Below are 27,029 nucleotides of genomic sequence, written 5' to 3' on the forward strand. Positions count from 1 at the left end.
GATCTGACTTCTACCTTCATTCCTTTGCCTTCTCCCTAAGTGGCCATTTGGACCACAATCCAGGCACTCTTCTAAATATATCAATGCCTGGCTTGGTGACCAAGCTCCTCCCAGAACTCAGCTTCCCAAGTCTTAAAGTCTCCCAACTTCTCAGCAATCTATAAACAGATCTAGGACAGGTATTTCTCCTCTCCCACTGTCACCCATGTGGCCCATGAGCAATCCAACCTTGTACTGTTCTCTCTCTTGTGCTCTCTCTCTTTCAGTATATTTCCCCTGGTGCATGGAAGGCATGAAGATAATTCAGAGCATCTGGCTTTTACTGACAGTAGTCAGACAACAGAAACTCTCTGTGGAAGGTTCTGTCTTCCCCCTTCCCCTGAGTTCAGTCTTTTCTGCCATGGTTGGGAACAACAACAGAGCATTAGCTGTGGGAAAGATAAAAAAGAATTGTTGACACTATGGATGTGCCTTTTATTTTTTACTCTCCTGGGTGTAGACAGACATGAAATATAGATAACTTGGAGGACGATCAAGTTGGAGATCAGCAGGATTTGCTTCTCCGAAGTTCAGCCTATTGGCTTCACTAAGATCTAACAAAGCACTTCACAATTATTTGGCTCAGTCTTTCTTTGCTAAAGCACTGTGTGACACCTTGATTATCCACTCACTGCTGAGCTCTCATTCCTTGCTCCTTAGGGAGGACACATAGTGAACACTGACAAGCCAGGCAATACTTTTAAGGCACTTGTGGTTTTTTGGGGTCTATTTAAATAATTATCTGTTTGAGAGGCAGGTGCCTAGCATGCACCCCATGCCTGCCTACTACCTCTGCTACCTTCTCCTCAGCCATCCACCAGCCTGTGTGGCCCTGAGCCAACTGCTATTGCTTTTCTTCGTCTGAAGAAGTGAGGAGAGTGGAGTGGTGGTGGCTTCTCCCAGGAAACCTCTAAGCTGCTGCCACTTTACCCTCCTCACTTCCACTTCTGCTCCTCAAGCTCTGCATGGGAGAGTGAGAAGGAAAGAGAAATGACAGCACAAGCCTTTGCTGCTGGGGAAAAGAAAGGCATAGTTGCATGCACAGACCAAAATAACAAGAGGCAGTGGCCACTCATCACCTCAACTGCAAGAGGGTAGGGGGTCTTGAGCTGGGATTGTTGTCATTAAGAGGTTGTAATCCTAGTTCTGGATCCAGAAGACAAGGTTTTAACATCCATTTTCCATGAAGTCTTGGCATCCTGCTGTTTGCTTGAAAGCCTGGTGTGCAGCAAGTGTGGGAAAGAAACAAGTCACCAAGGAGGTGGGCAGCAAGAAAAACCTGCAATGATTTTCCTCCAGTAAGACAAAGCAGAGAAATGGCATGACAGGCTCTAAGCTCATGACAACCTCTCACCTTGTAAACATGAGAGGTCATGCCTTTGCAGTACATATTCTTCATAAACTCTCCCCTCCCAGGACATTTTAAAAGCATTGGGACATCTATGTTGCTTTATCATAAAGTCCTCCCCAGTCTGGTTTATGTTGATTACTTTTTGTTTTTAATTCCATGAGCATGAAGGAGTTAGTCATAATTCACTGCTGACTTTACAACCTGTAGATATCAAAGGACTGTTTATACCTTCTTGAAAGAAGACTCGGGAAGTAACAAGATCATATTATTTAATCTATTCCTAAGCACGCCGAGTACTTCAAGACATGTTTCCTTCTAATTATATCAGAAAAAAATAGTCCTAAAATCAATACTGAAATACAGAATTTGCATATTTGTTATTGGACCATATTAATCACTAGCAAGAATTAACATCACTGTGAACCATGAAACAAATGGTTTGCTGGTCATGCAAACTAGCTTCCAGTATGGACAATAATGCTAACAAATTAATATTACTACTAATACTAACGCAGTGTTCATTTTACTCATTCCTTTCCTCTTTTTTTTCCTCATTTAGACAAAAATCTGCTCCCTTCCTTTAATACAGCACACATTAATTCAATGCCAATGTTCAATATCTGATCGGAGAAAGATTCCCAACACAGTCATCTGTAACCAAATCTTTGGCATGTAATCTGAATCAGTATGTTCAATTTGGCCCCTGCACTGTCAAGCATTCCCTTCCCCAGTTGCACTGCTTGTTGGCTGTCCTGCTCCATGGCTTCCCAAATCTCTACCTCCCCAGCTCCACTGTTCCTCCATCCTGCTTCCAGCCAACAATGTCTAGGCTCTGTGTATGTTTTGCCAACAGCAGAACTTTCCTTCCCATAAGGTTGATACACTTGTATCAGAACAGTAGAACTTTCCACCCACAAGATGGCAACACTCCACAACTGCCATTCTACAAACATTAGACTGTTTGTGAACATACTGTGACATCACAGCAGCTCAAGAAGTGGCTGTAGGGCAGGGGCAAAGTGTAAGAGGCAGCACATTTTTAGTTCAGGTATGAAATCTTGTAAGAATTCTTGATCTTCATTAACATGCAGTAAAAAAGCATTTTCTTCTACCACTTATCTTTTATCTGGGTTTGCAAATGGTTTCAAAGTGAGCCTCACTAACGAAACAAATATAAAATTGATCACCTGGAATCCCTCTTCTCTTGAGCTTAAAGGCACACAGAACAGGAGAGCCTCAAAAACATGAGAGTTTCAAAGTGAGCCTCACTAACAGAAGTATTTGAGGTTCCTCAAAGCTTAGTAAAAAGGTACGAAGCAAATATAAAATGGATCACCTGGAATCTCTCTCCTCTTGAGCTTAAAGGCACACAGAACATAATAGAACCACTGTGGGAGGGGCAGGAACCCTAAATGGTAGCTTGAAACAGACACAAGATTTCTACAGTAGCCACTCCCTCCTCTATACCAACAGTGCAACAAGAGACTGGGAACCTGCTGTTCTGCATTGTACTGTGGTGAGGTTTTCAAATAGAGAAGAAGCTCCCTTGAATGTTCAGGGCCACTGGAGGGAAAACACTCCAGGCCTTCCAAGTTCATTACAACATCCAGCACAGCTGCATAAAGGCAGAGTGGACTAATGCATGTTGCATTAAATGTGCAGTAGGTGCCTGTATGTTTGTTTAATTTTTTTAATTAAATATCAGTCACAGGGGGCCTGATCCTGATCAAAACTGCTTCAGGGTTGCTGGGAAGCTTTAACTCATGGGTGTCAAACATAAGACTTGCAAGCCAGATGCAACCCCCAGAAGCTCTGTTCAATCCTTGGACTTTCCCAGCAGCAGCTCTCTGAGCTGTGCTGAGGTGTCACTACTGAAAGGGCTACTCACATGATAACTGGGCTCTCCCATATCTTGAAAAGATAAGATTTGCATATTTTCTCTTCCATGGTTTGCAACTTCTGAGTTCCTAAGTGAAATAAGTACTTATTTCTGGTCATGACCTGCTTAAAATACAGTAATCACTTTCTTCTTTATGACATTACCTCCAGCCCTCAGCAGGCATAATGAATGCTATTTGGCCCACTGAATGAAATGAGTTTGACACACCTGCTTTAACTGTTTCCCTTCACTGCTGTGCTGATCTCCGCAGCGGCGTCACTAGGATTCGCATCACCCCATGCAGTGGGTGGGGCAACGCCCCAGGTGGTGGGCGTGGTGATGTGCCATCGCCGCCCCCACTGGTTTTTTGGCTGTACCTTTTGTTAGAACACAGATATTTCAATGTGGTTTGTTTCAAGTGATTGGAAGTGATGTCATGACCAGAAGTGACATCATCAAGCAAATTAAAATAAATAATTATAAATAATTGAAATAAAAGAAATAATTAAATAAGGGGGAGCCAGTCCTGTTCCATCAAACAAATCTACTCTAAAGTAAGTCCTATTGTGGTCAATGGGGCTTACTCTCAGGAAAGAGTGGGAAGGATTGCAGCCTGTGAGCTCAAGCCTATGCATGTCTACTCAGAAGTAAGTCCCATAGTTGTCAATGTAGCTTACTCTGTAGTCTGCCTGCAATAACAACCCCCCCCCAAAAAGAATCAGTGAGATTTCCAGCCCTCCCCAGTGCCCAGTTTAAAGTTCTTCTATTTCAGGCATATCAAGGTAAAGACCCACCTGGCTTTTCAAGTGCAAAATAGAAAACATTCCCCTTACCAGTTCAAGTCTCTTTTTTATCCTTTTTAGTGTGTGTGTGGGGGGGGGGGGAGGCTGCATTTGTTGCACACCAGCTCCATCACCAGCACCAGAAGACCATTCTGGTGTCCTACCATTCCCCTTTGCCTGGCCTGACCACCAGCCAAGGCACGTCTGCCTACTCATGAGTAAACGCAACATGAGGCTGCTTCGCTTTCCATAGGGCTCAACAGACTGCAGCTGGGAGGGAGGGACCTCCTTCTCCCTTTTGTGTTTTGGGGGGGCTGCATTCATTGGATCGGGACCATTCAGGTGTTGTTGGATTCCTCTCAGCCTGCCCTTTCCAAAGGACTATGGCAAGTACGCCTACTCGCAAGTAAACATGCGATATGGTTCACTTTCACTTTCCATAGGGCTCCATGCATTTTTTCTTTCCGGTTTTTCGGTCATAACTTTTGAAGGAAAGAAGCTATTTCAATTTCGTTTTTTGCACTGCATTCCGCTGGACATTCCACATCCAACGGTTATGGCATGATGGGCTAGCTCATAATGCTGCAATTTTAGCGCATCCTCCCCCAGGGCGCATCACCCCCCCACGCGGTCCGCACCCCCCTAGCAACAGTGGATCTCAGTCTCCCCTGCCCCCACCAGTTTCACCAGGAGGGAAACACACTCACTATCTCTCTCTCTCTGGAGAAAAAGCAGAGACCCCTGATCCAGGTGAAGACCATGAGCACAACAAAGGAAAAAAGCTTTCCTTCTCCTCCACCACAACTGTCTTGGCCACCTTGGGTCCTCTGCAGACAATATTTAACTAACTACAAACCACACAGGGCTGAACTACCTGTTTATCATGATGTGGAATTTGACTATACCAACTCACCCAGAATCTCCTGGCCATCATATATACACACCAGGAGACCAGTTAGGGTGAACAAAGCAAAATACAAATGAGGAAGTTCTGGAAACTTAGCCCCTCCCTCCTGGGGCTTTATTATGTCCTTATATTGTACTAACCAGGAAGAGCAGCAAGTGATGAGGTTGCCATACAACTTCCTGGCTGATCATGATAACACACACAATGGGAGGGGGAAAGGTCTTTTTCTTTGCAATTACTTGAACCACCTGCCTTCAGAGGCCAGCCTCACACTTTGAAAATTGTTGTTTTATTGTAACAAGATGGTAGCTAATGCTTAACCATTCATTCTCATCACACAAGCAGTCTTATTTACATAATTCTGTTAAAGAATGCAATAGTTTACACTTGATTTATTTGTTCCAGCAGTAGGCAGGACAGGTCTATTGAATCACTCACCAGAAACCTGCAACTCCAGGGAGTCAAACAATGTTTTCATGAGTCTCTCTCTGTCCCATAAATTATGAAAGATTATTAAAACACTGTCAAGTGCCTAATTAGTACCTTCAGTGTTCTTATTAGAACTCAATGGCTTTTCTTCAAACCATTACACTGATTATTATGAAAACGATAGAGGCACTGTTGCAAACCATAAGTCAGCAGTTTACAGTTTGGTAAATATGAAAAAGGACATGTGTGTGCCTTTCAGTTTCTGACTCCGTACGGTATGCTTGTTGATGGCGGTAGCTTCTATTTATGGAAATGTATCTACTGAACAAGGGGTGGCATGCAAGATCCGTTTGCCCTATTCCAACAGCAGGAGTGGAGGAAGGCATGATAGACAATTAGCATCTCACCCATTTATCATATCATGATTTATGACTATGTAATTATTTTTCATGCTTTTCCATGATTAAAGTCACAATGGATTGTTTTTCTGGCCTCCACAAAATGAAATTGGCTGTTCATTACTCAAACAAATTGAAAATAAAATATGGCTGATTATTCTGGTTGGGATACGTTATTGTCCAGGGTCCTGGACAATGGTGACAATGAGTCCTGGGGGAACAGCCTACAACCAAAAGGTTGGGGACACTGCGGGCAGGGCTGGGCCATCCATGAGGACAACTGATGCAGTCATTTTAGGCAGCGGTGGGAAGCACTCATCTCTGTCTGCCTACTTGCACCCACTGATCCTCCTCCTCTTTCCTCTCCCTGGACTAGAAAAGGAAGAGGGGGACAGAGAGGAAGAGGAAATGTGGAGGGGAGGAGTGTGCTGAGTTAGAAGTAATCTTCTTATTCTTTTGCTATGTAAACTACTTTGCAATTTTCTTTAATTTTTGCCATCCACATGAGTTCTGGGAAAGGAACACTTGTGAATAACTAGACTCAACCTGTATAAATCTAGACATAGTACAGTGGCTCAAATGATCCACTGAAATTTATACAAGACAAGAAACCTTTATTGGCATGTTAAGAATACAAACAGTGTAAAGCACAAAACTGGCTGGAGGGCAACATAAATCAAACAGTTCACCTTCAACCAGGCCTTGCTGCATCAATTCAGCCATTTGGGACCAACATAGTAATACGTCTCTTTCTAATCATTTTTATATATTTGGCCACCCCCCAGATGACATTTATACAGAAATTACAACATAAAACAGTTAATAATTGGTGGGAGCATAAACCAGAAAAAGTGACAGAAAATGAGAAATCAGGATCGCTTGGGATTTCAAATATAAATTGGTGAAGTTTTTGGTGCTTAATACACCAGGTATCACAGTAATAGAATAAAAATAAAGCGACCATTATCGACATAGCAATACCTGACGACAGTAGAATCGATGAAAAAGACCATGAAAAAATTAGTAAATATCAGGACATAAAAATTGAAATCCAAAGATTATGGTGCAAACCAGCAGTGGTTATCCCAGTTGTGATTGGTACACTGGGTGCAGTCCCAAAAATGCTTGAACTGCGTTAAAAACATCAGAACATTGACAAAATTACTACTGGTCAAATTCAAAAAAGTACCCTGCTTGGTTCAACACACATTATTCGTAAATACATTATGACATCCTAGGCCCTTGGATGGGGTCCAACTAGTAATTATTGCCAAGTCCAGCTAAAGAATGGGCAGCTGTGATATGCTAGAAAATAATAACAACTAGTATTTGTATACCACATATTCTGACAATATCTTTTTCAAGTTGATTCCCAAGGAGTAAGTCCCATTTACTATCATTGTTAAAAAGCATATGCATAGTAGCCTGTTCAAAGTATGGATCTGTAACATTTCCCAACATGCAGTCACATACCATGGCAGCATCAAGTCTAATTTATTAAAAATAAAATATTGAAATGAATGGGGACCCACCTGAAATTGGCTCCTAACCCACAGTTTGAGAAACACTGCCCTAGGGTTCTTTACCAGGACCCAGTCTGGTAAAGCACAAATTATTCCCGCTTTGCTATTTTGGAATGTGGCTGTTTGGATCACAATCCACAAACTTATCCAACCTGGTTAAGTAATTGCTCCACATGTCAATTCACATTATTAACATTGAAGTTAGAAGAATATACATCTCTAAAAGAGGGTTCTTATCAAAAAAAATTTCGGTGACAATGGGCACAATCCTACTTTGTTAGTAGACCTATTAGTTAGTCCTAGTTTGTTCAATGGGGTTTACTCTCAGGAAAGTGTGGTTAGGATTGCAGCCAATGTCACATAAACATTTCTGCACATGTTCAGTGCCTCTTGAAAGACTTGAGAAATCTTTGTGAATGTATGGACATCACTACACTACAAAAAAACCAGTATGTCCAGGACAAACTGGAACCATCTAAACATTAAACACTTCCAGGAGGTCTGACCTTTCAAGTGTCAGTGGCATTTCAAGAGGGGGAATCTGAAAGGAAGAGGATTCTTTTTAGATAGGAATTAAGAGTTTTCCATCACAGCAAAAATCCAAATTTAGAACTAACAGTATTTTTAAAGGAATCTTTAAAGTATTTTTAAAGGGAAATGTTAATTTCCCACTATGCTTTTCCTGATAAACTCTGATATTTATTGTTGTTCTTATTGGTATGCACTTTTATGTGCAGGACATCTCTAAATCTTAAAGACTTTCCTATATGACTTTTTTTGTTTGTTTTTGCTCAATAAATATACATTTATTCCAGGCAATCTATATATTTTCTTGCAATGTAGCAATGGGGAGAACCTGTTTTCCAAACGTTCAAAGTGCAACGCACTTCATAAAATACTATTTTTCTCCACACTTTTCCACATTGAGTGTTGGGAGAGTTAGAACAGACAAAAGAAAATATTTCTTTACTCAGCATGTGGTTGGTCTGTGGAACTCCTTGCCACAGGATGTGGTGATGGCGTCTAGCCTGGACGCATTTAAAAGGGGATTGGACAAGTTTCTGGAGGAAAAATCCATTATGGGGTACAAGCCATGATGTGTATGCGCAACCTCCTGATTTTTGAAGTGGGTTATGTCAGAATGCCAGATGCAAGGGAGGGCACCAGGATGAGGTCTCTTGTTATCTGGTGTGCTCCCTGGGGCATTTGGTGGGCCGCTGTGAGATACAGGAAGCTGGACTAGATGGGCCTATGGCCTGATCCAGTGGGGCTGTTCTTATGTTCTTACAGGCTCCATTGCTTGTGTAGTTTTCATGTAGAATGTATGGTAGGGTGAGTGTCACAGCAGACCACTAGATATTATCTGTTATTTACATGAATGCTGAAAAACAACTCAATTCCATCTGGTGCCATTTGGATCCTTTACTTTTGTATTCAGTTTGGATTTGTTTCTAATGTTTTAGAGGCTAAGCATGCTTTTGTTGGATCTTTCTAGTATGGAAGCATTCACCTAATGTTTAAAGAGGAAACCACTATGATACATTGGGAAGGAATGCAGTGCAAAACTGGTTTAGAGGCATATGATAGCAGCTAACCAACTTTCCAGTGCCGATGCAGCCACAGGGCAGCCCCAAGGCAAGGGAATGCTTGTTCCCTTACCTTGAGGAGACCTCCATGACTAGCCTCCTCAACGCAGGCTGCAGCACACACCCCACTGGCACAGCTGAATCAGTGCTGGAAAACTGGATCGGATTGCCCAAGCTGCCCTAAGGCAGCCCTAAGCTGCCTCAATGGGAAACTGCCTGGGAACCACATATAAGCTGCTCTGAGCTTTTTGGAGGACAAGTGGACCAGGATGAAACAACATTTTACAAAGAGCACAGAGTTACTCTGTTGTCATGGCAGCAAGAACAGAGGCCCCTCAATCCAGGGATGAGGCAGGTGACCCAGGGAAGAATCAGATTAGGGAAGGCGAGTTGCTTTGGCACAGACCCCAGACCACCATTCCACATGAACACTATGGGGAGACAAATCCGCCACCTTTCCCCTGAGCAGAGGATGTTGTTTTGCCTCTGCCTTTGGACTCCCTTAAGGGCCTAGCCAACGAGCCAACCCCCCACCCTGCTAGGTCTCTCACTTCTAAGACCCCTGGCTCCAATTGCACCCTAGCCTAGCTCAAAACCCCTCCTGGAATAGGATACTTGGTTTCAAATTTTTGCTCAGCTGAAAACCTCACTGTGTGTGTGTGTGTGTGTGTGCGCGCGCGCATGCGTGCATGCATGTATATATACATATATATGTGGTAGTGAAAATACTGGTTTTTGTTTGTTTTTTAAACTCAGATGTCCCGATAAGGATATTTCATTTCATTTTTATTTCCTGTTTTTATTTCTTGGCACTCATTAGGATAAAAGCAAAGACAAACATAAATCAAGAGGCAGCCCTCACTGCAAAACTGTCCCTGAGTTCTTGGCATTCAGCCCAGCTTTTAGGCTCAGTTAGTGACAAGTGGTGTTCTCTTTCACTAGAATATATCTGTCCACTTTAATTCCATGGTCCTGTGATGGAAGTGAGATTAGATTACCTCAAAGTACTTTTATACCACACCTGCATGCATCCGATGGCAGCAAACAATTCAATATCCTAAGAATTTCTCTTGCTAGACACTTGGAGCAGAGGCACATGGCTGGTAAAATCATTTCATCAGCTCACAGTTGAGCAGACTTCAGGTTTGTGGGATCTACTTAATATTTTTACATGAACCCTGAGCTCGACCAGCTGGAGCCAGATGCAAAACAGTGCCTCAAGTAGTGGAATCACTCACAGGGTAGGCTTATTTTACAATGTAAACAGCTTTGTTAACTACTCTTGTTGAAAAGTGGTATATAAATATTCCAATAATAATAATAACTACGAGTATAATCATAATTACTTATTTATGAAAAAGTCACTGAGATGACTTGGTGATACAAGGATAAATCATCCAAGTTCACAGATCAGGAATTTTAACACAAAACAGTAAAACTGGCCAGTAGGGTTGCACAAAGACTGAATCAAAGGCAACAAATTAATATTCCTATTTTACATGTGAGAAATAGTGAAGCCTAGAGATTAGTACAAGGCGGACATCCCATGGCAAATATTATTTAACTTGTAATTTTGCTTGCTGTTGTTAAACTACTTAAGAGTCCCAAACACTTGCTCCTACTGCAAATCCCCAAAAGATATACTAGTTAGATCCCAATCTACCTTCTACCCACTCCTGACTTAGCTCATGCGAGGCTGAATAAAACCCTTCTCTCTCACAAGACAGTTTGCTATGTACAGGGATTATTTTGCAATTTCCATAACAAACATTCTAGATATGAACTGCATTTCAAACCAGGACAAAATGAAGTACTTCTTCCTATGGACCATAAATAATTTATGGAATTCACGGCCAACCAGTTGTGGCGATGGCCTCTAGCTCAGAAAGCTTTGAAAGGGGATTAGAGAGGTTGATAGTCCATCAGTAGCTCTACAAAGCCTGCATGTTCAGAGGACATCACTTATAGGAAAGCAACTGCAGATGAGATCTGTTGTCTACATGTCCTGTTTATAGGCTTCCTGGAGGCATCTGATTAAGTACAGCAGGAGAAAACACGGTTAGATATTAGATATACCACAGTTAGATTATCAGATATACTATTAGATACACCTTGGTCAGACACGACCAGTTGTATAGCTATGGGGAGGTGGCAATGCTGCCCCCACTGTGGCCCTGCCCCCCTAGCTAGCAAACCCCCCCCCCTCCAAATGCTTCCAGAGCCTTCCAAGTCTTCCGAAAAGTCTTACAGCCCAATCCTGAGCTGCCCGGAGCTCCCAGACCCGGTGGCTCCACAGAGGGCTGCCACCAGATCCTGCGCCTCCCGTGCTACAGCAGGAGGCTCATCGGGAGAAGGGGATGTTCGTCCCCTTCCCCCAAGTAAGGGAAGTAGCCCCACAATGGGGCTACTCACTTTAGCGGCGACCAAAAGGTCACCGCTAAAGTAAAGGCGCTCATGGAAGGCGAACAGCCCTGCATAAGCGCCTAGGAACCTGCGGAGCTTGGCTCCGCGGATCCGCCTCTCCCCCGCCCCCTGTCATGCCTCCCCCATGCCCCCAGCCACGCTTCCCCCCTCCCCGGAATGCCTCCCCCACGCCCCCGGCCACGCCCCCGCCTCCCATTCTGCAGCCCGGCAGTCTGGGGGACCACGGAGCTGTGGAACCCAGGTGACCGCTGAGTGCTAGCCCTACGTGGGGCTAGCTCTGCTGGGAGCCTGGCGGTAAGCCCCACAAACGTGCCTTATGGCACGTTTGCTACTGAGGTCTGCGGCACGGACCTCAATATTGGGCTCTTAGTCACTTATGGTTTTCCGGGGAAAACACCGTGTGCAGCCTCCCTGGGCCTCACAACACCCTCTGGATGTGACCAGAGCACAGTTATCCACTTTATGCTAGCTCCTAAAAATGTGAATTAGGGCCCACATCCTTAATCACGTGAGGCAGTAGCTCAACTGAACCACTTCTGCATATGCACTGATAAACCTAATTTTAAAGAGTTAGCCTGAATTCACCCCACCAGGAGGAACAGGGCTAAGATACGTGTGCACTGGGAGCATGCATGCCTTTAAAAGTGTGGGGCAAGTCCAAGTGAAAATGTATCATGAGGTTTTCCCCATGACTGTCATAGCATCAATTATGCAAACAAGCAGTTATAGTGAAATATGTTGAATTTGTATGATTTGTACAGAATGCAGCTTTTCTTATGCACAAGTCATTTTGTAAGTACTGAGTAGAGAACAGCCCTGGCCATTAGTAGCAGCCAGCTGGTGGGCAGCTTTATTTTCCTCCCCCGATCAAAAGACAGACCTGTTTGGTCTTCTAGCTGATTCAAATTCTTCAGAGAGCCCTGTGGAGATAAGTCCTAGGTTACTGACAAATTTTCTCTGCTTTTTGCAATGTTCGCATTATGGAACAGAAGCCAAACCTTTGCACAACTATGATGCAACTGATGAGAATAATAACTTTTGACACTAGTGACCCATCAAACAGATTCAAAAATACTTGCTTAGTCATAGAGCTCAGTGGGTAATCTTCAGCATCATTGTCTGTCAGCCAGTGACGTACCCAGGGCTTCTGTTGTCCACGGCAATGCCTGACGTCATGATGCCACACAGCATCATCCTGACAGGGAAGCAGTTGGAAAGTGAGCACACACTCGGCAGCCGGTGGGGCGATTTTGTCTGATCAGCTGCCGAGAGGGCACATGCAGTCCAACAGCTTCCCGACAGGGAAGCCGTTGGAGCACATGCTCTGGCATTCCCCCTCAATGGCACCCAGGGCATGTGCCATGTTTTGCTGCAGGAGTGGTATGCCTCTGCTGTCATCTTAGCATACATCACAAGATTGTTGTACAAGGAGCATAAAACAGAAAGCTCCAACTAGACATGTATACAAATGCATGCTTTTGAACCTGTTTTCTTTTTAAACAATGTGCATTTGTGTGTAAGACGGCCCTAAACCATAACACCTTGCCCTGCCACAGTTCCTAATCCAACTACATGCTCGTTGCACAATATTTAATGAAAGTAAATACAATAGATTTTTATTCTCAGTAAGGTGACCAACAAATTCTGTATTATTATTACTATATATACTGATCCACACATTGAGAAAGTCGCAATTGGGATTCTGAATGTGTGGATTCAGAGCACCAAACAACAAAATACTATGACTGGAAACATCCTATGATTCAGTACCCCTTCCTGGAATGATTAATCCTGTACAAACAGGTTTCACAGTACAACAAGAATTTCTTCAACAAGGACTCTCTTTTATCCTGTACACAATAATGGTCACAGTCAGAAAACCATGTTAATGCTGGTTTGGACATGGGTGGGGAACCAGACACAATAAACGCTACCAGCAGATTGATACACACTCTTCCCAAGCCACATGGCGGCCTGACAATGTCATCTTCATCTGGTTCCAAGAATGGCTGAAGTAATAAAATGAACAGAACAGAGCAAGAAACATGGAGTGCTTTTCAGCCACAGCAGCCCTCATACAACAAGCGGGTTCAATAGCTCTGTGGTATCCCTTTACAATACAATGTTTTCATGTGAAAGCAAAAGGTAAACATGTCCAAAAGGAATTGTCAGGGAACAGTGAATTTATTTCAGCAGATCTGCTGCTGAATTTCCACAACTATCAAAGGCAGCTCTTTCATCAATGACTGCACCCCCTCTTCATTCTCTCTCTACCTTTTACATAAATACAGTATTAGATATTTTACAAATCAATTGTTTCAGTCTCAAGATAGGATCATGGAATCTTGTAGGTGTAGGATGCTGCTTTTAGAATGTAATCTTCAAAAGGAAGCAATATTAATAAAGAATTTATATTTAGAATTTATATTCCGCTTTTCTATCCCAACAAAGGGCACTCAAGGCGGCTTACAAATAAAGCCATACTAAAAACGTTGACATATTATGTTACGTAGTCTTGGGGGGGGGGGGGAGAGAGAGACACCACAAGTGACCAAAACAGCTAAAAACTCAGTTTTAAGGAATAACACCACCCTGTCATAAACCATTTGATGTGGATTCTACAGCAGAATGCAATGGGAAAAACCGGAATGAAATATCGCAATTCTATCAAAAGTTATGACCAAAAAACGAGAAAACAAAAATGCATCGAGCCCTATGACAAGTGAAACTGACCCATATCGTGTGTTTACTCATGAGTAGGTGAACTTGCCTTAGTTCATCAGAGAGGGCAGGCTGAGAGGAATCAACAACACTAAAATGGTCCTGATTCGATGAACGCAGCCCCCAAAAAACAGCCAAGAAGGAAGTCCCTCCCTCCAAGCTGACAAATGTATTGAGCCTTATGAAAAGTGAAACTAAGGCCCAAATCCTAACCAATTTTCCAGCACTGGCATAGCAGTGCCAATGGCGCATGTGCTGCATCCTGCAGCTGGGTGGCACTCATGGAGCCCTCCTCAAGGTAAGGGAATGTTTGTTCCCTTACCTCGGAGTTGCATTGCCGTTATGTCAGTGCTGGAAAGTTGGTTATGATTGCACCCTAAGCCACACAGTCGCATTTACTCACAAGTTAGCAAGCATGCCTTGACTTGTGGTCAGGTCATGCAAAGGGAAATGCAAGGCCACCAGAATGGTCCCAATCTGATGGAAGTGGAGCTCAACAAATGCTCCAGGTGGCAACCCGCCCCCCCCCCCCCAAGAAGAATAAAACTGCCTCACCTCTAGATCGGCTCCAATTCTGGATGGGAGTCCAGGTCTATATACCCTATAAACCTTGGCCACAGAGGCCAAAGTTCAATTAGGAACCCAGGTCTACCCGCCTGGTTGACCGGAGCTCTGGAGCTAAGGTAGCGCTTATGCCCCCCCAATACAAACACTGGATCCACTCCTGTTGTCATCCCTCCTTGGGTGTCACCTTGCTAACACCTTATTAGTTCTATGCTGTGTCATAACATCTCATTGGCTCTTCGAACCATCAGTCTCATTGGTCCGTTTAGAATTGAGGAAATTGTATTTTTTGTTACATAAGACAGTTGCATTTTTGTTTTCCGGTTTTTTGGCTATAACTTTTGATAGAATGGAGATATTTTCACTCAAGTTTGTTTCATTGCATTCCGCTATAAATAACACAACTGCATTTTTAGCAATTTTGGTCACTAGTGGTGTCACCCCCACTAGTGGTTTCACTAGTGGGTGGCACCCAGGATGGACCGTACCTGCCCCCCGCTAGCTATGCCACTATCCTGAACTAGTATCTGAGGGCAGTGATGGACTGGATGTGGGTGAACAGTTCCCTCACTGAAGTTATTTCACCAGCTCATTCAAAACATTTCTGTGGGCTGTGCTTGCAATTTTTTAGATGCTAGAGTTTTGTGTAGTTTGTATATCCTTTTTCTTTTGTTGTAATGTATTTTCTATTTTTTACTCTACTGTATATTGTATTTTTTTTAATATATAAATTGTAAGCCACCTTAGGCATCTGCTTTTACCAGAGAAAGGCGGGGAAGAAATCCTTTAAATAAAATAAAAAATATATATTTTACTGATTTTATACTTAATATTGTGTAAAGAATTTTAATTGATTTACAGTTTGTTAGACTTTTGTACACTGCCTTGAATGCTTGCTGGAAAAATGGTACAAAATTAAATCATATCTGTACCCTGCAAAATGAAAGCAACAGATTCAGCACATTTCACCTGGAGACAAAATGACATTAATGACAAAAAATGCATAGATGAAATACTATACTACCCCTTTCAAAGGCAGTTTTACACAACCCATTTCATGTCAGATAAATAACTACAATCTGCTTATTACTATCATAGTGGAAAAACCCAACATACATTGTTTTATAAGCATAGTTCCTAAAAAAATTAAAATTACAGAATTGCCAGAATTTCAAAAGTTAATGCATTGCTGCTTATTTTTTAATATCTTTGAGAACTGCAACTAACCGCAGGTCTGTTAAACCTTCATTAGAGAGAGTGTTTTAAAAGACACACACACACACCAGGTTGGCAATTCTGGCAAGTCAGATAAATATGTTCAAATGCAAATGGTTTCTATTTCAACACTTTCCTCCCTCTTGCACACAAGCCTTGTAGCCACTGAGCTAGTGACAGGCAGAAAACCTTCCACCATTGTCCATCAGTGCAAGTTTAACAAGGCTGATTGAAAGGCAGCTGCATAGGGGAATTGAAGAAACGTGTATTTGGAATCAGGCATCTAGATCTTGCTAATGCCAAATATAGACCATGTGGCAAAAGGCGTTGACATCACAGCTGGAGGGAACCGAAAGCTACAATCATGAGCATTAGGTTCAGCAACCACAAGAGGTGACCCAGATACAGCACTGAAGTTGTAAGCCTGCTGTGTGGGGTCAGGGTGTCATGCCTTTGCATCCAGAGTTGAATAGGCTCAGCATGTGCACATACGTAAATTAATATCCTTGAAATAGATATCCTAGACCAGTGGTTCTCAAACTAGTAGGTCGCGACCCACTAGTTTGTGTGATGCTTCCCCCATCCCTTTAAGGGGCGGGGGAAGGGCAGGGAGGCAGCGACACGATCCCCAGGATCGCATTGCTAAGGGGGGGGTAAGGGGGGTGCTTTGCACTTACTTCAAGAAGGTAGGGCTGCAGCAAGCAGCAGGAGGTGCGGGGAGCCCTGTGCAGCCCTGCACAGAGCTCCCCGAGGCTTGGAATGTTTGCGAAAAGTGGGCACAAAGCACTTCCATTTAGCAGGAGGTGCTTTGCACCTGCTTTTAGCGAACGTCCCAAGCCTCGGGGATCGCTGTGCAGGGCTGCACAGGGCTCCCCACACCTCCTGCAGCCTGCTGCAGCCCTGCCTTCTTCAAGTAAGTGCAAAGCACCCCCCTCACCTCCCTTAGCGACGCAATCCTGGGGATCGCATCACTGCCCTAGGCCCTCCCCTGCAAGAATTTCCTGAGGGAGTAAAGCTCCCTCAAAGTTTGAGAACCTCTGTCCTAGACAAAAAATAAATGGTGTAGAACTTCAGACCCAAAACACATGCTTGTCCCATTCATCATTATGGAGGTCACAAACATGACTTAGCAGTGGGGCTGCTGCAGGGAGTAGTGGTAGCAGCCTGCAGTATATCTGTGGCATCCCCTGGCACCAGCAAGTCAGCATGGGGTTGAGAGGGAGGCAGGTGGGTGGAACAGGGAGGGAAGGGATGGGGTGGAACGAGGGCTGGAAGCAGGTGGACAGTGGCAATGCTACTGATAGCAATGGGGCTGCCTGATTCTCAGCTTACTGCTATACCTGCCTGAAGAGAGAGCTAGTCTGTGACAAGATGATGTGTAAAGACCTAGGATCAAAAGCACTAATGGATCATGTGAACTTAAATAAGTGAGAACAAGTCCTTAAAATGTAAGACGAGGCCTGTGAATTGTGGAATAGCTTCTCAACTCTCACTGGTCTTTCTGAGGCCTAGTCATAGTGTGGTCATTCTGACAATAATACATTTATAGGCAAGTCGTCCCTTCTGAAGTGGCCGAAGAGCAAAGGACATGCAGCAGCACTGTTATGCCTCAGTACTCACTGATGAATTATGTGCTGCATCACACATGTATGTGACACAACTCTTGTAACTAGAATGACTTGGGCTTTAATCCTACTTACATGGGAGTAAGCCCTACTGAACACAGTGAAATTTACTTGTGAAAAACCATGTACAGGTGGAGCCTATTTATACACGTGAGTTCCATTCTGTGACTCATCATGATTAAGAAAAAACACGTTGTGCTAAATTCCATAGAGTTGAGCAAATACGCTGCAGCCTGACACTTGGGGCTGGAAGGAAACTAAGGCAGCTGTTATCAATCCCCTCCCCTCTGCTCTTTTGCCTCCCCCTCCTCCGCTCAGCCCTCTCCCTTGCCAGCTGTCCCCACTTCTTTCACAGGTGGGATGCTGAGCTTTTAAGAATCCAGTACTATGTGTTTCTACTCAGAAGTAAGCCCCACTGTAGTCAATGGGGCTTACTCCCAGGAAAGTATGGAGAGGATTGTAGTCTAAATCTCTGCTTGCTGGGAAGACTTGCTTGCTGGACTGTGTTGCTTCTGTAGGCTGGAGCAGGAGAACTTGCACCATCTCAGTGGGGGGGGGGAATTTGGCAAACACTCCCTGGGTTTTTTAAAGCAATCCCCTCTGTTGCTACTGCACCTGCCCCTGTGTGTGAGTGAGTGAGAGCTCCATCTTGCTGCAGAGGTTTTCAGTCCCCCCCTTCCCTCCTCAGCCTCTTTGCTGGCTCAGGGGCTCCAAGAGTGTTACTGTCCCTTCGAAAGGGGAACCTCTTCCATTTGCTCCAGGGCTATTCCCTGCCTGGGTGAGGTGGAGCCTTTTTGCAGTGTTTTGGGCTGCCTGGAAATGGAGCAGAGGCCAGCACAGGGCAAAGGAGGCAAAGGTGTGTTCAACTTTCCGTTCCCCCCCACCCCATTTGAGTTGAGACAAATCAGCAGATAAGAAATTTGTGGATAAATAGGTTGCACCTGTATAGAACGGTGCTGTAAAGCTATTATTCGGGTTACATTAAACTCCACAAATCCAGGAAAATAAAAAATAAAATAATTCAATATCTCTGCATCTCTTACCGCCACTCAGTTCTGCAAAATTATGTTTAAATTGTTTCAAGCACAAGGCAGGTTGCAAAGAAAGGGGTAGAAGAAGATTGAAATGAAAAGTTGCTTAACATGTTAATTTTTTATGTTAATTCTGAATGACATATTCATTTACAACACTTGTCTAAAACCAAACTATTCTCCATCAGCAACACAACCCAGACATCTCCTCAGCTGGCCATAGCGGTAATCACCAGTTATCCAGCCAGACACACAGTTATGCTCACTCACAGACATCCAGAAATGGGTAAGCAAGTAAGCACAGTCTTTCACAGAAACACAACAATTCCATCTTCCTTGCCCCAGCAGGCACAGTTCAATTTCAGAGAATCAATGGGAAAAAATAACATTCATTTCATTTGTAAGGGGGTATGAACATGAATATAGAAGATGCACTTTTAAATTCACGTTTTGCAAGAAACAGAGGATGCTGTTGCTATTATAGAGGGCAATGAAAGGATGGCAGTACAAATTTCCTCCAGCCTCAAAAGGTATAAACAATCAACCATGTTGTAAGCATCAAGATGTGCTATAAACCACAATCCTAACCTCATTATGTTATCACTGCAGTGTGACATTGATGAGGCTCCTGCCATTCCTACCCAAATGACACACAAGCACTTTCTTCACTGCTTCCTAGCTTAAGCAGATACAGGTTTTTTATTTTTTTTTATTGTGAAGGCACATTATCTCCATTTTAACACATAATTGCAGGGAAAACAAGCAGAAAGACTCCATATCAATTATAGTCCTCTCATGCAGGCTAGCTTCTGTTCCCTTCAACTGGTGCCAATTTTTGTGGTTATATCACAAGACTGTGTATTGCAGTTCTCTGCACAAGGTCACACATGTGTGCAAGTTTTCTTCATTTGTGAATTTCAGCAAAGCCTCCATGGAGCTCATTAGTTCCAATATGGCTCTGCATTTCATAAAATCCCCTTCCATTTGTTTGCATAATAGGTTTTCAGTGGGGACAAAATAGAAAAGTTGCAGAAACATCTGCTTTCATACTTCTGTTAGAGCAGGACAAGAAGGAATTGACCTTGCCCTTACTGAAGTTAATGTCTCAACTTCCCAGAAAGAATAAATATGTTGCTCCAAAGTAACCCCACTTATTTCACCAAAACCCCTCCAAATATGGTTTTTTTTAAGGAACATAGCCAAAATTTAGAGGAGAAAAAGAAGGATGTCCCCTTCAACAAAAGCCTTATCAAAAGGTTCAGGGACTCTTAGACTCAATCTGCACATTACGTGAAATGCATGCTTTGACTGTGCGTTTTTGTTGTTTTAAATCTAATTAGAGGGTGTGTGTGCAGGCTTGTGTGCCTGTACACACCAGTCAGGACTTGAAATGCAGCACACACGGAGAGAGTATTCAACTCTTTCCCACCACACTAATGAAAATCATGCTCTCAGAGTTGTTCTGGAGAGGGAAGCTTCCACTGGTGTGAATTGCAACTTCCTTTCCAGTTCAAACAGCAACTTAGTGAAACCTATTTTTATCTTGGCCACTGCATGAGTAGGAAGGTTTAAAAATTTTTTTTACCCATGTTTCAGTGTCAGTTCTGATTACGCGTTTCAAGACTGCTTATCTGAGGAGAAAAAAAAAAGTGGCCGAATTACGTAGTTAATTGAATGTTTAACATAATCTGGCTCTTTCATTACTTTTGAATAAATGAGTACACTCTTAGAAGTCACATCTGGGTTTGAAAAGGCATGAAAATGTTACATTAGGGCTATCACACCAACATCAGGGTCCATTCACACACATCAGTGTCTCCCACGTGACTATGCAACACTGATTACTTTCATCACCATTCGAGAATGGACTCCACTGAAAAAAATTGTGCTTGAGGTAGCAGAACATTCTGATTGTAATCTGGGATATCTCATTAACAAATGTGCATCACTGCCTGATAAAGCAATCTGCAAACAATATCAACGAAGATACATGTATGTATCAGGCCTCTGAAAATGTATAGCGTATCCAGAAATGTGTCCCGATTTGCATAATCTGGTGCTGAGGTGGCTGCTTCATAGTAGGTTTGATCCTGAGCCTAATGTCTGAGCCTCCCAGCGTTATTTGGAATAGTGAGTCAATCTCTCTGTACTTTCTAACCTCAAGTGAGAAAAGGTACAGACTGTTTTATCTTGTTTGTTTTACTGTACAGGGGCCCCCCCATATCAATGGATTCCATATCCATGGATTCAGTTATACATGGATCAGGTCCCGTCCCTCCCACGTGCACCCCCTACAGAGGCGAGGGAAATATGAGCTCAGCAGAGGTTGAGAACATTCGTCCCCGGAGCTCTTCCAGGTTCAGACTGAGCTTCAGAGCTGAAAACATGTGACTTCTGGTATCACAGAGAAACCAGAAGTGACTTTTTAATGCCTTATAAGGCATTAGGATGCCCGGCAAGGGCTTTCCTGGGTCTCCTAATGCCTTATAAGAAATTTAAAACAGCACTCCTGGGAACTATGAGGCACTTGGGGCAGGACATCCATAGCTAGGAGGGAGGCATGAGGAACAAGCAGGCTGGACCCACTACATTTTACTGACCTACCTTACATAGGTATTCTACTGTTGGCTATAAAAATGTATTTGAAGCACTATGAAACTTAAAGCAGTATATAAAAGCTCATTCTTACAGTTATTATATCCCAGTAACATCCTCCCACCTGTTTTATCTACTGTGTTTTAAAGTCATGTGCAAATTTTCATTCCAGGAATTAAAATGTAGTTTTTGGAAGACATGGCTACAAAATAGTTTTTTTTAAGTGTTTTTTTTAAGTGTCAGAATCTGACAGAAAAGTATCAGTTCACTGAAATATAAACATCTATTCTTCTCCTTTTTAAAGGCATTACACATCCAATATTGGCAATGTGCTTCTTGAAGAAGGTTCTCCATGTCTCTGGAAATCAGGATTGCAGAAGTTGCTATGGCAACTTCTTTTTTTCCCCTTTCAGAATTAAATTGCAAAGTGAATGTGAAGCCAGGCTTGTTACCCAAGTGAAGGTTTCCCCTGAGCAGCTGGGCAGATCTGGCTTCCTGCAGTTGGACTGACTCCACCTTCCTCTTCTTTGCCTCAAAAAAATACAGTGTGTGTTTAATTACAAAAGATGCAAAAAGGAAGATTTATCTAGGTAATCCTGCAAAGGATCCTTCCACAACTCCATTTCAGTGTTACAGCCAGATCCATATAGGACAGGTTTATAGATGGTTGCAGAGATAGACCAGCCTTAGCCTTCCTTTCAGAAGCAGGGAACTGTGATGGAGAAGAACCTTTGCATTCTAAGGAGATGCACACCTGGACTACACAGGAAGAGGAATGAAGTGACAGAACCCTGGGGGGTAAGTCTATACCACTTCAGATTGTAAGTAGAAAGGGAATAATTTCTGGAGAGGAGCATTCATAAATGCAATCTACCACCTGCAGCACGAAAATGTGCACTCCATTTTAGTGCACTGGAAAGCTCCCACCTCATTCTATTGCCTGTGCAGACCAAGCCTCAGAGCCTTCAAAAATCTTTTTCTGTAAAGGTTGGGGTATTACTCTGGGGTCATCCTGATGGTAGCTTTGTTGAACTCATAGAGTTGAACTAGAATTGCATACACTACATGATTTTGAGGAACAGCACCAGATTGACCTCAACCCCAAGCCCTCCTCTCCTGGCACAAGTCCTTTTGTTGGCATCCTTCAGTCTAAGAAGACTCTGGTATCGCACTCTGAATAGTGTTCTGGAACAGAGTGTCCTCTCCAGTGCATGAACCCTGGGTAAAGTAGATATGGAGGATAGACTGTTACCCATGCAGCAAATCCCCCCTCTCCACGTCTCTGAAATGGTCCAATGGAAAGGCAGAGGCCAATGCAGTTGGTTCCAGCGGCGTCGCAGGAGTTGCCAGAACGTGACTGTGTTCAGCCATGAACTGCCTCAGGGACTCCGGCTCCGGATTTTGCCTCGAGGTTGACTCCTGAAGCCTTTTCCATAATTGGATGTAGCCACAAGGCAGTGGAGGTTTGGGATCAGAGTTTTCCTTCTCTCAGATGAGCTGCCTTCCCAGGCTAACGAGTCCCATCTACCCGGTCCAAGTTCACACATACCACATACTGCAGTCCCAGTCCCTCTACTCCCCATTTACCAGGTTGACTGGCAGGCACTCCAACAAATGGGGACAGTGAACAAGTTGAGGGAAAAAATGCTAGGTGAGTAGTGGCTTGCCCTGCTCTTTCCCAATAGACTTTTTCTCCTAGGTGATGTCTGCAATAAAGCAGGAGCTGCATAGGAAAAAAAGGCCAGTGGCAAGGACAGTAGGAAAAGGAAGAAGTGCCTGTGCAAACTGAGTCATATGTGGTTTCCTCCTTATCAGCCAACTGGGGTTCCAGAAGATCCTAGTGTTATCACAGGGGCCAGCTTGGAAAAGACCCATTTACATCTCAGAAATATAGAAGTAGCTTGCAAAAAAGGATAAAATTATCACACATTTTCTTACTTCTGTGTTGTCTTACACACTAGTTCTATATTGGTGTGACTTGGGTGGTAGTACCCGCCAGGTAGAACCCTATGCAACCTGGACGATACCAGGTAGAACCCTATGCAAGAGTGGGCCCTTGGGCTCATGCCCAGTAAAGGCCCAATGTGTGTCACTAACCCTGGTGACTTCCAGTTTGATTTGGAAGTTTCAATTTATGCTTCCTGAAAGGGAAATCAGCCCGCAAATTATTTTCCATATGAAATGAGGCCTGAGTTAAAAAGAGCATGAAGTCCTTTGCTTGCTTCTACTGTACTACTTTTTCTTTTAAATGAAGATGTGCTGCTGTCCAAACCGAACTAGTCCTGGATTTCTCTATTACAAGCAAGCTGTCTGCTTTGCCTCAAGGAAAAAGAAAATATAGCACCAAAGTTAACCAGGTCTAGCATGCAAATTATGAAATTATAACACTAGTCTGACTCTATGGCTAAAATATCTTTTACAGAAAGGGGTAGAGAAGCAAACTCCACTTGAGTGATACAGTGGTAAGGGTTCAACCTCTCTAAGGAGTAGCAAAATTAAACGGAATAGCAACAAATGCACATTGTTCACACCAAACATTGCTACCAAAGGAGGTCTTAGGCATTCAGTAAAGTTTTGGATTAAATCCCCCCTTTTATCCCATACAGGTTGATAATATAGGTTGCTAAAACATTAAGCATTTTGAAAATGGGGGGAGGAGTTGTTTTTAACTGGAACTAATTATAGCTACCTTAGCTAGATAGATTTAGATAGATTACTGCTTTTTACTAATACACATATGGGTCTACCTATGCACGAAAAATCTTAACCTCCTTTTTCTTTTTCCCCCCGCTGTGGCTTACCACAGTATGATTTCTCCATGCTCATCCATACTGTGTGGCTAACCAATCCTTAAAAACTACTTGCGATGCAACATAAGGGTCCTGCTGTTTGGAAGAGAAAAGCAAAGCTTCCCAAACACATAAATCTAAAGCTCTGGATAAGAATTGTAATATTTCACCCATTGGTTGTTGCAGCAAGCACCAGTTGCTGCATTTAGTAATGGCTGGAGATAATTTTCTCCACTGAAATGGCTCTAAGTGCATCAGATTTCCATCTCTGCAGGATGTGCCATTTCTGAAGCAGCTTTTTCTATCTCAATCCACCATCTCATCCAACCTTTTCCAGTGATGAAACAATCACTTGACATCTAGAAAGTTGGAGCTTTACCAGAAAGTAAGTGCAGTTTTTCTTTACCATAGCAGAGAAATAGACAATAACAAATACAAATAGACAACAAAAAATGCAAACAGAGCAAATGCTCCAAAGCTATAACCAAACACAATCCTAAATAATTAATAATCCAATTAGATTTTTTAAAATGTCAGTGTTGGAAAAATATTGCAGATCTAAAGTTTCAACCTTTGATGACTTGGTGCCCAGACAATGGAGCTGTTACCTTGCCACCTTCTTTCCTTCCCCTTCTTTTGTTATCTCTCTGGAAAATTTGATTGTATGCTTTGCGGGACAACATATCACAGTCTTTTGAAAATTTCTACTGGTAAGTTCTGAATACTGGCAAAAATGCAATCAAGTTTCACTCATTCCCATTCAGAGCATTAGGAGCCTTGAGTTCAAGCAGACTCTCAAGAAAGGACAGAGGAAATATTTTATCCTGATATTATGGATTGCATTCCACTTGTCCAGTTCTAAGTTGTGCTTCTTTTACTGAGCAAAGAAATTTGCTATGACTTCATGTTAAGCCAAAAGTAAACACATCTCCCCCTTCACAGACAAGCCTATGCTGAAATACTGGCATTGCTATTTGCATTTAGTGGAAACAGAGAACAGAAACCTTCCCAGACCAGAGAGAAAGGCGACCCGCCATCTTTCAGATAAACACAAATGTCAGCATGCTCTGGGAACACATACCAGGGCACCCATGAATCAAGCCCTGGAGCTAGTCATTACTTAAAAAGAATGCTCAGTTAGTTAAACACTATCCCTTCATAAAGCAGATGCCACAGAAATAACCTATAAATGAAACAATTAAGAACTTGCCATTAAAAAAGAATCTTATCCAGCCCTTTCGTATCACACTCAGGCATGTATTGAGCACAGAAAACCAACACGACCACAAGTCCAATACACTCAGGACATATCTACACTGCAGACTTAAGTCAGTTGGCGGTCATTTCCTCTTGAAACTGCAGTCCATCTGGGGAGACAAGAACCCTCAAAAAGAATTCCAGGAATTCTTGAAGAATTTTGAGGGACTAGGGCCTTCAAAAAGAATTCCAAAAAGAGAGCCAGGGAGGTGAACTTAGACCTGGAAGATCCAAGTTCGAATCCTCCCTGAGCCATGAAGCTTCCTGGGTGACTTTGGGCCAGTCACTTTCTCTCAGCCCCTCTCTTTAGGGGAAGCCAAAATGATTGCCAATATAAAACTGATATAAGTGAGTAGTATAGATAGGCCCATAGGCAATCCTAAAATCAATCCTGTGCATTACATGTGCTAAACAATCTAAGGTATCAGCAACCTAAAATCCAAACATCTTTGGTATTGACATGACCTTTATTTCTGGCTTTATTTCTCCCATCCCTTCCAAAGCCTCTGTACTAAGTTATGAATGAGGCTTACAAGAAGTAATAAGATTGTGATCAAGTATAATGGCAAAGTAAACAGAAGCAAGGACTTACCAGATTGGAATTGGTAGCATTGGAATCATCTTCTGGAAAGGGGATATAGATAGCTAAGGCCACACAATTGGCAAAAATAGTCAGTAAAATAATAATTTCAAATGGTCTGAGGAATGGAGTTAAGGAAGGTAGTTTGTTCTTAAACCACATTATACCAATAACATAAGCAGAAAAAAAATTTAAAGAATTCTATTTAAAGAAGACATTCCTAATCCCTTGTATTCTGAAAAGGAACATATGCCTTTTAAAGTGCTTTTCATCCCTCTCAGCCAAGTTTCTTCCTAATATGTCAAAAGCACGGTAGGCCAGTCGCGTGCCAGAGTAAACACAGCTTTCTTAAAATATTTTTTTTCTTTATTTAGATTGAATTTTAAGTTGATTTTCCCCTCTTGGGTCATGCAGTTATTTAACAGACAGTTCATCTCAAGTAGTTTCTCTCTCTCTCTCTCTCTCTTATTGCATTTGCAATCCAGTTTCAAGCTGCCTATTATAGCTATCATTTTGAAAATCTCTTCCAGGTCACACAAACTCTCTTTTCGCACCTTCTGAAAAGAAATTTGAGAGAGGAGTATTCAAAGAAGCATGAGGGGTTTTTAAAAGTTATGTAAGGGTTTATTTTTAAACACACAGTGCCTCTTCATCCTGTATAAGGTTGATTAAAGTCTACAATTGGCCTTGTTAAAATAGGTAGTGTCTTGTTTTGCATGCACCCACACTGTAAATGTTCCAAGCAGAGATGTCTATTTTAAAATATATGTATTTGCTCAGATTAGTTCTTGCCACATACAGTTCTGAAAGTGCGCAGTCACAATCAGAGTTCCCTGAAAAACAACACAATCCCTAGGATTGAGCATCGCGATTGGATTGAGCCAATTGGTGAGAGTGTTTACATGCCCACTGCAGTGTTGGTGCCCACTGTCATTAAATCCACATTCCTGCAGAGCTAATGATCATCGTTCAAGTTCAATGAGAATGCAACTTTTGTTTCTTTCTCAGTTATTGCCCTCACTAAGGTTACTTTTCTGGGCAAATAGAGGAATTGTATGGGTATGCCCAGTTTGCTTTTGCCCCTGAACTTCCTTTCTGTTGAGGAAGCCCCACACAGCAATAGAACATGCAGAGGAAAAAGAGGTGGCAGGACAGATTGAGAACATGGGTCTCTATGTTACTTACTCCTACCCTTGAGGGTCTATGGGTGCAGTCCTAACCAATTTTCCAGCACTGGCATAGCTGTGCCAGTGGGGCATGTGCTGCATCCTGCAGTTGGGAGGCAGTCATGGAGGCCTCCTCAAGGTAAGGCACTGTTTGTTCCCTTACCTCGG

The 27,029-nt window shown here is 42.9% G+C and overlaps 1 protein-coding gene across 18 annotated transcripts in view; it reads right to left on the bottom strand.

The window, feature by feature from the left end:
• The window catches only part of CACNA1C (calcium voltage-gated channel subunit alpha1 C), a 605,715-nt gene that overhangs the window by 450,127 nt on the left and 128,559 nt on the right, over nucleotides 1-27,029 (bottom strand). For all 18 annotated transcript variants that reach the window (XM_066634593.1, XM_066634583.1, XM_066634587.1 and 15 more), the window contains exon 3: nucleotides 25,708-25,812. In XM_066634593.1, the coding sequence (XP_066490690.1) occupies nucleotides 25,708-25,812 (105 nt within the window). The remainder of the gene's footprint in view (nucleotides 1-25,707; nucleotides 25,813-27,029) is intronic.

Source organism: Tiliqua scincoides, chromosome 7 (genome assembly GCF_035046505.1).
Source record: "Tiliqua scincoides isolate rTilSci1 chromosome 7, rTilSci1.hap2, whole genome shotgun sequence".
Lineage (NCBI taxonomy): Eukaryota > Metazoa > Chordata > Lepidosauria > Squamata > Scincidae > Tiliqua > Tiliqua scincoides.